Here is a 14,110-nt window from a genome sequence, read left to right as displayed (position 1 = left end):
GGGAACAGGGAGTTGGGCACCAACCTTGAACACTGAGCTTAAAATGGAGTTTTGAACTGTATGTTTTTAGGTACAGAGCTCGATACAGAGCAGGCTGTGTGGAGGGAGCCAGGTGGTGCCCATCACAAAGGGCTCTTCTCAGCATGCAGACACCTTCATGGCTGTGTGGGGGCAGCAGACACAGCCTGGAGAGAGGTGGGTCTTTTCCCCCTTATAACAACGTGTTTTTTTTAGAAAAGGCAAAAGCAGACTGCCTGAGGGAGCAGATGGAAGCAGCACATCTCAAAAGGGAAGGAACATGGCTACAGGACAATAACAATTTTCCCCCCTCTGTGAGATCCATCATCATCCCATGCCAAGGACCAGGAACTGAAATGTATTGAACTACTGCACAGATCCCCAGTAAACTCCTCCTTCCAGCACTCAGCCTTCCTGCTCCTAAGTGGGCAGCCAAGCTTGGCCAACTGAAAGCAACCCAATATATCCAGTTTTTTGGAGGATGGAAGATGCCCCAAAGCCTCCATCCTTTGCCAAGAGAAGCTTTTAGGAGAGTGCAAAGCAGCCCCAACAATAAAAAGCCTACCTGGGAGAGTGGAAGGGCAGTACATGAGGCAAGATCTCCCTGGTGATTACACAGTAGTGGCACCTGAAAGAAATAATTGGGGTGATGTGGAACACAAGTGCCTCAGGGCCAGCTTCCCTGTGGAGAGGGCACCTGGAGTCTGTGGAGGGCAGCCCCTCAGCCATGCACAGTCTGGCACAGGTGTGTGACAGCTTGTCATGGCTCCTAAAGCACCTGGCTTAAAAAGCATGAAAGCGCAGTCTGGTTCACATCCCGGCCCTGTTTATCTCCATCCCCCAGAGGTGCAGGTCAGGCCCTTCATGCAGAGCACTTAGCAGAGCTTAAACTGTATTGCAGTAGGATTAAGTCTTTTCTGTCTCTGTCTGCAAGAATGCCCACAGATTTGGGGATATGAAAGAGGGACCTAGGGAGAGTGTGGTAAGCAAGCCCAACAAGCATTGGGCAGACGAGGGGCTTGTTGTACCCAGTAGGTGCTTTCCCTCCCATCCTGCCCCTTGCTCTCCCTTCCATCAGCAGGGGCTCTCACTGTGAGGGAGGAGTGTTTAGGCATTTCTAGGTAGCTCACCTTTGAAATTTGACCTGCAAGTCCAATGCAAAGCCCTGATAGTCAGCAGAGCAGCTGCAGGTACCCGCAATCACCTCCTCTCTGCCCTTTCCATCAGGTGTGTGCTCCAATGCAGTCAGCTGCTAAATCCCAGGGAAAAAAACATCTCCCTCCAATTACTTCTTTTTTTCTAGTAGCAGCTCTTTGTTGAGCTTCCTAGTACTGAGTCTTTGGAAATATGCACATGGGGTTCATGAAGATAGGACTGAAAGTGAGTGTGATCAGACTGGCTGGCACGGGACACCTGCAGCCGCAGCCTGACCTGCAGCACACAGCACTTACCATACTCTGAGGGCTGAAGGTCTGATATGGTTTTCTCCCTCAAATAGTTTTTTCTTGGGTTGAGGTGAGCAGCAGAGTTCAGCTCTGGCTCTGAACTCCCCCAGGCTATGTGGATTTCATGCTCTTCTTCACCCTTCCTTCCTCACTTTGCCAGCTAAATTCAGACAAGGTGCCTGTTTGCATAAAAGCTGTCAAAAGAATAACTTACAAGTACAGGAGCTAGAAAAGTCTTGAAGTGTAAAGCTGGCAGCCCCCAAAGACCTGCAGGAACTATCCAATCCATCTGGTGCTCCAGGGTGCAGAGCAAACAGGCTTTTGACTAGTTCATAACCGCAGCATATGCAAAAGGCTCAATTATTGCTTCTTGAAAAGCCCAAATTATCTCCTGGAGCTGGAGACTGACAGCCACACAGTCTGCACAGCGTTATGCATGACTGAATTTTTGCTGGCTTATTCTCTGCTGTTCCGTACTGCCTGTAATTGCATTGCATTTTAACTGTTTAGCATCGTCAGAACTTCAGCCCCAGGGGCAGCGGAGGTGGTGAGAGCTCAATACATCAAATTACTACCCAAAGAGCAAGCAGACAAAAAGCAGAGCAGGGAGGGAGGGAAACAGACAAATGAGCCACATTCATTAGAAAAACAGCAGCCCTGACCAGGGAAGCGTCCTACTGATGTAATGAGAAAGGTGAAAGTTGTTAATAATAATAAAGAACACAGTAACACAGTTGCTTTTCTATCAGAAAGCACCGAATCTGGAGAAAATCTCTGTGGAAAGCAGAGATGAAAACCAATGAAATGCACCTTGCCCACATAGCCCTTTTTTTCTTCCCAGTTTTATTTAGTGGGTTTTTTGTGGCAGTGAGTTCTGTAGCTGCTCTGTTTAGTGCTGCTCCCTTGAGTGCTGTGATGTGGCCCCAAAAGCTGGCATTGCTGCTACAGAAGCCCTGCCATGTGAGGCAGTGAAGCACTTTCCCACAGGCAGGTTTATGTTTCACCCTTGGCCAGCCAGAGGTCCTGAGTACTGCTCCTCTCTTTGGAATTTTGCCACCTGTGAGGGTCCTGAAATGTAACAGAGCTCTCAATGGGTCTGCCCTGCTGAGGCACCTCAGTAGCTTTGACCTCAAATAACTGACTAAGCTCTGTGCAGCTTAACACCCTGGAACTACAGGACACTGTTCCAAGGCACAGGCCCAGCACAACGCAGAGGCCACAATGATACAGCCACGGAATGAAGGGTTACCTGTGGATGCCTGAAGAACAGCCTCAGAGCTGCCCATCATGGTACGGGGTTGCCAGACCCAGCAGGACCTGCTGGGTGTCCCTTGTAGGCCACCAGCAGGCTGCTTGTGGGTCTTTGTCCTGCCTACCTGCAAAGCCATGGGAGAAGATCACCGAATAATTTGTGATGGAAGTGACCTTTAAGGTCTAGTTGAACCCTCAAGATGAAGGCAAAGAGAGAGGCACATCAACAGGCACAGCCAGCGATGCCAGCAATAAAGATGGTTGTGGGAGCAGAGAGGTTTCTGTCCCTGTCCCAGTGCAGCCCGACAGGGAAGCCACAGCCACAGCCTCTGCTGTGGCTCTCCACCCAGGGAACATGCAAAGTGGATGCGAGGGAGCTGAGAAGATCCTGCAGCTGTCTATGCTGAAAATTTTGAGGGTATTGACATTTCATGTCAGCTGCATTCACCAGGGTTAATTAAAGTCTGTGTTTTATAGATTGCCCTTGGCCATAAGCGGAAAAGCTGCCTCAATTGGAAATCGATAGAGTAATCTTTAAGCTCTTTTATTTTATTAGATATAGGGTTCTAATTTGAAGAAATTGAGGAACCATAATTAATGGTGCCAGAGAGGTCCTGAGATACATGTTTAAAGCTTCCTGAGAAGAGTGCTTTGCTGTAGGCAGTGTGCTGGAGGGGGCCAGCATGCTGGGGCACACCACTGAGCCTGGGGAATGCTCTGGTGAGTGAGTTCCCAGGAGCACTGCAGAAATACAACAGCAAATCAATAGCCAGTACTCTGCCCAAAAATTGAAGGAAAGGCTTTGAAGGCAGCGCTGCCACCACAGGGCACAGCAGAAAAGCCAAATCCTAGGCTGCTGACAAGCAAGGAGTCTCAGAGATGCTGTTGATGGCTTCCCTGTCCTGAGCCAGGGAGACTGATGAGCTTTATGCCTTTCTGTAAGTCTGCTGCGCACTGGTATGCAGTGAAATGATTTGCCCCTCTTCAGTGGGGTGGAGTCATTCCAAAACCACAGACGCCTCTGGGGGTTTCGTAAGGTGAAGTATCCTGACAATGCTACTGCTCTCCCTTGCAACAGCCTTGCTAGTAGGCCGTACAACTTCCCCACAACAAACAGACCAAGGAATATTTTTCATTTAAACAGCTTTCTAACCAGTGCCTGTAAAACAATTCTGTCCACAGACAATGGAGTGTCAAGACCCAGAATGATTCCTGTGATCCAATAAGCAAAATAAAGCCCAAAAGACTGGCCCATTCATGAGCAGCCATCATGAGGCCCTCAGCCAAACGTGTGAGAATATGTAAGTACTTAGAAGGCTAATAAGCTGCTTGTGCTTGAAAAGCACTTAATATGCATACCTTTTCAGCATCTACCTTTTAGAAAGAATTATTTTCAACTTTTCTATGTTGTTTTTCTCGTTTCTAGACCTTTTCACTGTAAATAGTGATGAAAGTATTTTTCTTCCTGTGAGTCAAATAACTTACTTGATACGGCATCTTCGAGTAGAAAACCAGTTGTCAATAGACTGTGGCACACCTTTTTTTTGTGCTTCATTGGCTCTTTTTCTTCAGTGCCCACTTGTCTTGTTTGGACCTGTGTCTAAAATCCCAGTATGCTGCAACTGGTCACTCTCAAAATATTGCAAGTCTTTGTACTGAGCAGGGTTAGACTCTGGGAAGAGCTCAGGGAAATTTTCTGTGCTTGAAGACAGTGATTCACCTTCTCAAGTTAAGCCTGAGATGAGCAGTCCTGAAAACACTTTCTCCTGCCAAACCTGAGCCCTGCACACTTTGCTGGCAGTGATTAATGATACCCCAAAGTCTTTGCCAGCCAAATATGTTCTGTAGTCTTGGATTGTAACATGTAGATCAGAATAATATACTCAACCTACAAACTTGTTTAACAAGTAACTCATGAGCTGAACTAATTTGTAAGCAGATCCAGTTTAATTACGTTTCTGTGGACATGTTCATTCCACAGTGAAGTAGATATCATTCACTTCTTTAGCAACTTAGGACACAGAAGATGAAGAACATGAAATTTATATGTGACTGTCCCCAGAAGATTTAGTCAAACTTTGGTGAGAAGATTTATACAAATGTAGATTCATTTTCCTAGTATTCTCATCTAGACAAACCTCACAGTGGAGGATCAACTTAAACTTCTGGAATTTTTTTTTTTTAGGTACTAGTGACTAGAAAAACTCTAGTGTATCTTTTAGACATGTATTAACAGCGGAGCTGTTGAGCCAGACAACTCAAATGGGTTTTTCATTTCTTTTTCATCTACCTAAGCCATTGCATGTAACTTCTTTAAATACTGAGCTCTCTGTGCAGACAGTTCATCACCTCCCATTAAAGGCAATTCCAGCACCTCCAACTCTGCAGAAGAAAAGCGCCCCAAATATTCTTCCAAATCCTTTCTAAATGGAACTTCATATTGTCTCCCTTTACCACAAGTTTTGTCATTTCAGGGGTTAAGAGGATCTCAGGCTCTTATTTGTGCTGTCCTCTGAACTCACCTCTTTTACTTCATGCACACTCAGCACAAGCCAGTGTGTTTGAGAGATGTTTCCCAGCCTTCCGATGAGCGCTTGGTGGTCTGCCATGCCTGTTATCATGAAGAGCCCAAACACCTTCCCTGTTTCGTTGTTTTTCACTTTTCCAGTATCAGGATTTGCAAAGGCCTGTCCTCTCCCCATCACTGATTGTAATGAGGAGGAGTTTCCATATGCCACCTCCAGCATGCCTTCTGCAAGGTTTCACAGAGCCCCTGCCACCACCATGCCCAGGATATCTAATGTCTGCTCTCCAGGCTTGTCATAAAGGGTCTACCTCATTCTGTGAAACAGGAATGTGGAGTAATGGACAACAGTTGTGCTAGACATGTGCAATGGATTGCATTTCTGCAAGCAGAAAAGGATAGCTGCTTAATAAAGATAATAAATTTTAATAGGCAGTATTTTTTTTTTCTTGACACAACATGGTAGTTTCTGAACAGATTTTGCACAAAAACACAAACAGATATTTCACAATATTTCTCTGCTTTTCTCTACTGTCCTTTCGCTATGATACAATACACTACAAAATACCTTGGGTTTTTAATCAACATGAAAATCCACAATGACTGCTTTTTTTGGAAGGAAACCTCATCAATCAAGAACCAGAATAGTTGCAGATGCCAACTAGGATATTTTAGATGGCCTGACCTTTCCAAAGTAGGCATCCAAGACTTCTCTGCTCCTGAGGAACACAAGTGATCCAGGAATACCTGAATGAACAATGTAAGTTCAGCTGCAGCATGGACACTTGTTAGTTTCCCATCTTTTATCGAGCTTCACCAAAAGTCTCTCATGGTGCCACTAAGAAAGAAGATTATCAGACACACCACAGCAGAAGTAAGAGCAATGGTCAGGCACAGGGAAATAAACACTTTTCAGATTTGTCTGTAGACATGAAGTAATAAATCTGCTCAATCTCTCACCAGCATGCTCGGCAAGTTTTAATATTTCAGAGAAGGCAATTGGAGAGAAAAGTTCCTCAAAAGCATTGTATCAAGAGGTATCAAAACGTAGATGATTTTCCCAGATCTCAGCCCTGCACTTAGACCACCAGTTGTCTTCTTTCCATTTCCCAATTTAAAAAAGGTAATTCTTGGAATGCTACAGTCAATGGATTGAGACTGAGCAGATGCTCACAGTAACACAAATTTCAAACAGTTACAGTTCTAGAAAGGTAGGGTACATGCAGGCAGAAGCACTACTTGATATTTTGGAACTGCCAGCTCTGTACAAATTAAGAGTGTCTGTAATTAGCACTTGAAACACTCTTTGAACTTCTGGAGTTATTCAATAACCCGCAGGAATCCCATGCATTACTCAGAACACAGGGAAGAAGGTTCATCTGTGAAATTGCTTACCTTGCTGATTCCCACTGTGTGCTCCAGGCTATATGGGAGTCATATTTGCAGCACGCATAATGCAATTAGCCAAGGAAAAGGTGAAAACCAGCTATTGCCTGCTACATTGCAAGGATTATGTTCAGTAATTTACAAAATTTCAGAGTCTTAGTGCAAGGTATATTCCTCCCTTCACAGAAAAGAAGCACACACTTCAGCATCTCAGCCAGGCATCCCACCCTGTAAACATTTATGACAAGCAAAGCATGTGCTACAGTGAGGAGTCTCATGCAAATTACTGAATTAATTTTCATAGTGGCTGTTTGCCCAGTCCTGTTTCAAGGGTCAGGTCCTGTTTGTATTCTGCTACATACAACTAAAATTTCCCTAGCTACCATACGTTCGACAAAGTATTCTGACATATTCCTTCCTGTGTGTGCAGAAAACATTTTTAGTAGCTACTATGCAAACATCACCAAATTTTTACATCATCTTCACTCATCTTGTTTTTACATTCTCTTCAACCTTGTTTCCCTGCTTTTACTATATGTGAAAATAATAAATATACATGGTATACCAGTTATTAAGCCATCAAAAAAATTACATGTCATTCCAGAAGGGAAAGGAGATGCTTGAGATTTAGAAGTCAAAACCTGGTCATTAACACAAGTGTCCTGATGGTAAAAAGCTTCAGCTTCTCCACATTTCCCATTGAAACACAACTTTGGTGAGATGTTCCTGCATATTGTGATAAAACAGGCTGCTTCACATCTGAAATGACAAGAGCATCTCAAGATTATTATTCCAGGTAAGGTTGTTCAGGAACATATGAGTAAGCTAAAAGAGAGAAGAGAGAATAAATCCAGCATGGGATAGACAATAAGGATTAAATTTATGGTCCAGGCCCTTGTCCTGGGTCCACACAAATTGAACCACCTCTGGGTTTACAGTAATGTAGGCAAAACTGTATTCTGCTGCTCTAATTCAAGGAACAAAGGAGGTAATTTTGTCCTTACTACTGGCATCAGAAAAGCTCAGTCTCTACCTAGAAGAAATGAGAATAGGTCAAAACCATAAAGATATTCTTCACATTTCTGGTCAACCAGGTATTTCTCAGGGGAGACTGATGGGACCCATTCTAGAGGGGCTTCATTCTAGAGTGCTGGTGGGAGTCTGGGCTTTGCCAGAGCCTCTATGGGGTCCATCCCATGTGTGCTGTGACACCCAGTTCCTCAGGACATCCTTGCCCCCTGCCTCCTGCTCCACCCTGGTCACACAGGGCCCTTCCACAGCTGCTTCCTTCTCCCACCCTCAGCAAAGGACCACAGCTCTCCACAGTTCTCCACAAATGAGAAAAGCAGCTCCATGGGAAGTGGATATTGTGGTGCCTGAGAAAGCTCCATATACGAAGAAAAATTCAGCACCAACATCAAAAGCTGTGTTTCAGAGTGCTCTGATGGTCTCTGCCCTTTCACACATAAAAATACCATCCAGCACTTGCTATGTTTTAACCACCTAGGATTTCAAGCCCTAAGAAACCACCTGAATAAAACTCCTGGCTTTTGCATGAAGTGAAAAAAGATTCTGATTTTTCATGGGGGAAAAAAAAAAGGAGTAAAAATAAAGTCACATGCTCTTGCGTATAAAGGACTGTCTGTGAGCTGGCAGCTTCTTCAGCCCCTCAGTTTGCCTGTGAATCTGGTCACGATGGGGTGCTCCAGCTGAGCTTTGTTTAAGCCACTTTTCCTTGAGGTTGCTGCTGCCAACTGAAGTAATTTCTCTTTCTGGCTTGCATTTTTAACCCTTTTTTTAAGTTACATGGCACAATACTGAGACTAAAAAGTATTAAAGGGATTAACAAATACTAATGTTACAGAATGGAAAACAAAGGCAATAAACTTACATATTTATTGCTGAGATGTGAAGAGTTGCCGAGTTTTATTCTTCCCGTGAGATGAGTGCTCTCCTAAGAAACAGAAAATACATTTCCATCAGATAAACATGGAAAGACAGATAAACATGGAAATGAGTCTAGCAGGAACACATCACTGACCAGTGTACAAACTAGCAAGTCTCCTTGTCAGATTTACTTAACAGCAAAAAACTGTCCACAAAATAGATTTTTACCACTCTTCCTATTTTATAGATTATTCCGCCTGTGATTTGCTCATTAATGCTGGGTTACTACCACAAAGTATTTTCCAAGGCAGTTCTCAAGGGGGTTGAAGAGGAATAAGACTTTAATTAATTTATAGCTATGATCTGAATATTGAATTATAAAAATAAGAAGATAGAACTATAAAATTAATTTTTGCCAGTAACACTGACATCAGCTCAGTTCCTCCAAAGCAGAAGGATGAACATTTAAGAACTTGACACAGTTCACCATATTCCTTCTCTGGAGAAGCCAGAGCCTCATGGAAACAAGCATGAGGGCAGGAAAACCCAAATATCTCCTTCTGCCTCCTTGCTCACCTGCAGGAGACAATTTAATTCCTCATGCCTCCATAAGAGGCAAGGAAGTGATGTATTACATTCCAGGAGAAGTGAATATGCATTAATGGCCTAGGGTTGCAAATTGTAATACAGATTAGGATTATGAAAAAATTCACTGATTAGGCATTTAAATAATTAGCAGCCAAATTAAATAGTTGCACTCCTGAAGACAATGGAAAAGACTTATCAATAATTTTCAGACAGTTTTTTTTTTACATCAAAAAAAGGCTCTTTAATTTAGTGCAGCTTTTAGGAGATGAGTAGAAGACTGCTGAAAACTGTTGAACAATAGTGTGCTGGAATGGTGTTCACTTCCCAAGTGCTCAATTTTGAAAAAAAAATAAATTAAAATAACTTTGAAGTGTTGCTACGATGGAGTTTCAGAAGCTCATGTGTCAAATTTCAGAGAGGGCAAAGGAAAGCACAAGTTTTTACTAGGAAAAAATGGTATATCTTAATAAGACATATTTTTGGTAGGTGAAATGTTTTTGCTAGATAAAAATCTTGTACTGAAAAGCTAAAGTAAAGTGAACCAGTTCAAATATTGTGCAGTTTTATACTAGCAAAGGAATGAGATTTTCAAGAACTCTCATTTATTTTTTATTTTTATTTTTCCTTCTGCATGTTTCTACTTTCCTTCTTTAATATACAGAAATAGAAGATTAAATAGGAGACAGAAGAGAGAAACTGGCAAAACTGTTTAAAAAAGAAGGTGTTGGAGAAATTAATTGAGAAATATATTACGATGCAGAAGATAAAAACCAATAGTAGTAATAAATATCAGTACTTTGTTATCAGTTCCACTCTCAGCTGGTTGTTCTGCAGACAGATCTACATGGAAGCACCCCAGGAAAACAGCATGTCTAAGGGCAGGCTCCAGAGTAACGTAGCTCCCTGGATGACATCCCATTTGTGCCAATAGACCGTGGATCAGAGTATGGAGCAGGGCAGCAGCGCTGGCTGCACAAGGCAGAGTGCTTGAGAGGCACCTGCCAACAGTGGTGGCCGGGCCAGAGGGGCGACTCTGCCTTTCTGCAGAGCCTGAGACTGCAGCACACAGGCAATCACATGCCCTATCCAGATGTCCTGGTGCTATACCCCTTATCCCTGGAACAGTGAACTGCCCCCAGCTATTGCCTGGGGCAATGTCCCCCTACAATAGCAGAGTGGTGAGGGATGGATGCAAGCCATTGCGTTGCTTTGCTGCCGCACTTCCAAAAGGGCAGGAGCCTGCAAGCCTTGGGAATCAAAAGGAAGTTATGGCTACTCCATGGTTGCAAAAGTGCCTGAAGATAATTGCATGGTAAGGTCTGTAATCGTTAGTGCCAGCCAACAATTCAGTGACCAAGAGACGATGATTATACACTGGAGAAGGAGTTGTCACGGATGCTCTCTGTTCAAGAGATAAAAGGGTAGTGGATGGGTTTAGATACAGGGCTGCAGCACACCTGGAGACTGCACAGAGAAGTGTCCAGATCAATTTTGGAGTTCAATGGTTCAGCAGTTTGATATTCTGCTAAATACCCAGATGCAACTCAAAGGGCAAACCAAGAACATCCAGGTTAGCTGCAAGTAAGAAAACATTTATATTGATCTCAAAACAGCCTTAACTGACACAAATAGATTCCAAGACTGGGATTCCAAAACCCAAACTTGTTCCCTAACCCTCATCCACCAAAACAAACGGACTCAACCTTGCTTCCCATAAGGGGAATGAAAAACAAATACTTGTGTTTAGTATTTTGTTAGAATAGATGGCATTTCAATATATTGAAGACATCATTTCACACTGAATTTTTTGCTGATTGAGAAAATACAGGGTGCAGTGGAGGTGCTCAACCAGTCCAGATACATTACAAGGCCTTGAAGGCTGTGACAGGATCATAGAATTGTTGAGTTTGGAAAAGACCTTTAAGATCATCAAGTCCAACTGTCAACTCAGCAACATCTCCATGTTCATCACTAAACCATGTCCTCCAGTGCCACATCCACACATTTTTCGAACACTTCCAGTAATGATGACTTTACCACCATCCTAGACATGCTGTTCCAATGCTTAACAACCCCTTTTGTGAAGAAATATTCCCTAATATCCAATCTAAATTCCCTTGGCACAACCTGAGGCCATCATTGAAAGAGAAAGGCTATAGTTCCACAAAATATACCAACAAGAGCAACATCATCAGTAAAAAACTGGGATTTTATTCATAGATTATGCATTTAGAGAAGGATGACATGCAAGCTCTAGCGTTATGCCTCAGGAGATGGAAGATATCAGGAGAAACTTGAACCATCAGCATCTCACAATATAGATATTCAGTATCTTGCATAAAGTATTAGTTGATCCAATCTGATGGCTGCTACAGCAATAAATTTCCAAAGGGGAATGAAATCTTGAAACTGGAGGGCAGACTTAAACAAACACTCCAGAAAGGTCATGGTGACATGGTCAATCAAAAATGAAATTGAAGAGAAACAGAAGAATTGAAATTTCAAAAGAAAAAAAACCCAACCCTGCTGCAACGTGAAAACAAGGAAAGCCAATGGGATGACCTGAAGTGCAGGAATATGGCCCAAAGTTTGCCCAATTGAAGTTGCAAGATTTCATTTCCTTTCCTGACAGGAATTTCTTCCTGTCAGGAAAGGCAATGAAATCTTGAAATCAGAGGACAGAGTTGAACAAACACTCCAGAAAGGAGATATGGTCAATCAAAAATGAAATTGAAAAATACAGAAAATCCAGAAATGGAGTGACTAAAATCAGTTGTACTGAGATGAAATGTGGTGCAGGGAAAAGAACCAAAACTTGCCCAAATTATTCCCTTTGAAATCCCTACAATCAGGAAAGAAAGGGAAACAAAGAGACAGAAGAGAAACAGAATAATTGAAATTTCAAAAGGAAAAAAACCCTGATATGACATGAAAACAAGGAAAGCCAGTGGGATGACCTGAAGTGCAGGAATATGGCCTGAAGCTTTCCCAATTGATCCTGACTGAAATCACAAGATTTCATTCCCTTTTGTGAAAAGGAAAATCAGAAAAAATGAGATACTGACATGGAAATTTTAGGTGACATGCCAAACCTGCTTTTACACCCTATACTCTCTTTGCCATCTTCCAGTGTTGCATCTCTTTGTTGATTTTTGTCTGAAATTGGATTGCAAATACCAAGACATAAGCATCATGAAGTCTCTATTACTGTCACAGAGCAGACAGATCTGTAGTTAAACTGTCAGGTTTATTGCGGCAGGAGGCTGCAGATACCACTGCAAACAAGACAAATTTGTGGAATTAAAAGCCACTGAAAAGTATGAAACACCAAGGATAACTAGCCTGATTAAGGATGTCTCCTAGCCACATGCTGCTGGAAGACTATGGCGCAGGACACGTTACTGGACTCCTTTCCTGTTTGTCATACTTCCTTTCACCTCTTGTGGTCCACCCTCTAACAAATCCTTTGTCTGGATTTGAGGATACAGAGATCCAGGGTTCCAGCAGGTACAGCTGGCTCAGCTGATGGTTCCTCGGCCTCAATACTAAAGGAGATGGTGCACTAACAACTTGCACAATACAGCACTGGCCTTTCATACACACAGCCTCCATGTGGCACCCTTTGAACACTTCTGCCAGAGCCTCAGTCACTGATCCACCCAAAGAAATAGGCAGTGTGGGCACAGGGGCTGACCCAATACGCCCTGCATGCTTCCTCCTCTAAAACATGGTCATGGTTCAAAAGGATAAGGACAAGGAAGATGTACAAGGAAAAAAATTGTACTCATAAATCCTCATCCTTCAACACATTTGTTTTAAGTGCAAGGAAAGCAGACTAGGTACCCAGCTACTGAGAACTCTTCCAAGCTGAAAGGTGACCAGAAAAGAAAGAGTGCTGCAGTGAAAATGCACTGTTTTCTTCCGAATTAAAATTTCACTTGTGCAGTATTTGTTTTGATTTTCCCTCACAAATACACTCATTTCCAACCATTACTGTTGCATTCTGATGCCAGTGTATGTGAATAAGTAATGGGTACAATCAGCTGAAATTACAGATTGCAATAAGATCAGTTTTGAGGCTCTGAAACAAACATTACTTTGTCTCACTGTTGTAGAAGGATATTGTATTAATATCACTGCAATTTTCCCTCTCCTCCTGCCCCTCCACATTTGACTCAGAATATGAATATGTTATTCAGAATACACATACACTGCAGAACATAATGACATAAAAGAGAGTACAGACTGAGTACTATGAGTACAGAAAGTAAAGGCTTGGGTAAAGCCCTCTGACATTATTGGGAAAGCTGGAAGAAAAAGGATGTAAAAACAGTCTTTCATATAAAAAACAGGTTGTACTGCATCTCAGATTACATTGTCTGTAAGAAGAAATTAGTTGTGCTGTTATTTCACTGTAATATCTGCTGCTGAGAAATTGCTTGTAAGTGGCAATCAGATTTGGAACAAAGAATTAAAGCAAGCTTTTAATAAAATCTGATTGCAGATGCCTATCTTTTATAAAAGTATAAAACTACCTCTGCCGACACAGGAATCAAAATGTCTATTTTTACCACACTGAACTAAAAGAAAGATGTTGGAGAGCAGCATTAAGTGGGAACCAGTGGCTGGGTTTGGTGTGGGCCAGTGAGTCCAGCACCTGCAACGTGCTGCAGCTCCCCTGGCACACACTTCACCATTTCCCTGCAGACTGCTCCTCACCACTGCCAGCACGACAGAAGGGTCTGGACAATCCACCGGGGCAGAGAGAGGGTGTGTGGAAACCTTCAGGTGAAGGACAGGAAGGCAATTCCTGCTCAACGGGCAGCAAAGGGCAGGAGGTGCCTCCCTCACAAGGAGAATCTCAGAAAACTGCAGGCTGGAAAGTCAGCGAATGCTTCACAGGGGAAAACATCACCTGACCCTCAGCAGGCTGAATGTAAGAGACTGCTTAAAAAACCCTTGAAAATATGCACAGCTCACCAACCAGATTAGAAATACAGAAAGAAACATA

General features: G+C 42.9%; 1 protein-coding gene across 1 annotated transcript in view; it reads right to left on the bottom strand.

Moving 5' to 3' along the window:
• Nucleotides 1-5,641: 5,641 nt before the first annotated feature.
• EMCN (endomucin) overlaps nucleotides 5,642-14,110 on the bottom strand; it is a 52,958-nt gene continuing 44,489 nt past the window's right edge. The window contains exons 11-12 of the mRNA XM_038135678.1: nucleotides 8,516-8,578; nucleotides 5,642-7,383 (exon numbers count right to left, since the gene is read on the bottom strand). Coding sequence (XP_037991606.1) covers nucleotides 8,520-8,578 — 59 coding nt within the window. The 3' untranslated portion in view covers nucleotides 5,642-7,383; nucleotides 8,516-8,519. The remainder of the gene's footprint in view (nucleotides 7,384-8,515; nucleotides 8,579-14,110) is intronic.

Source organism: Motacilla alba, chromosome 4 (assembly GCF_015832195.1).
Source record: "Motacilla alba alba isolate MOTALB_02 chromosome 4, Motacilla_alba_V1.0_pri, whole genome shotgun sequence".
Lineage (NCBI taxonomy): Eukaryota > Metazoa > Chordata > Aves > Passeriformes > Motacillidae > Motacilla > Motacilla alba.
Note: the sequence above shows the minus strand (reverse complement) of the source record. Positions and strands in the feature narration are given on the sequence as shown.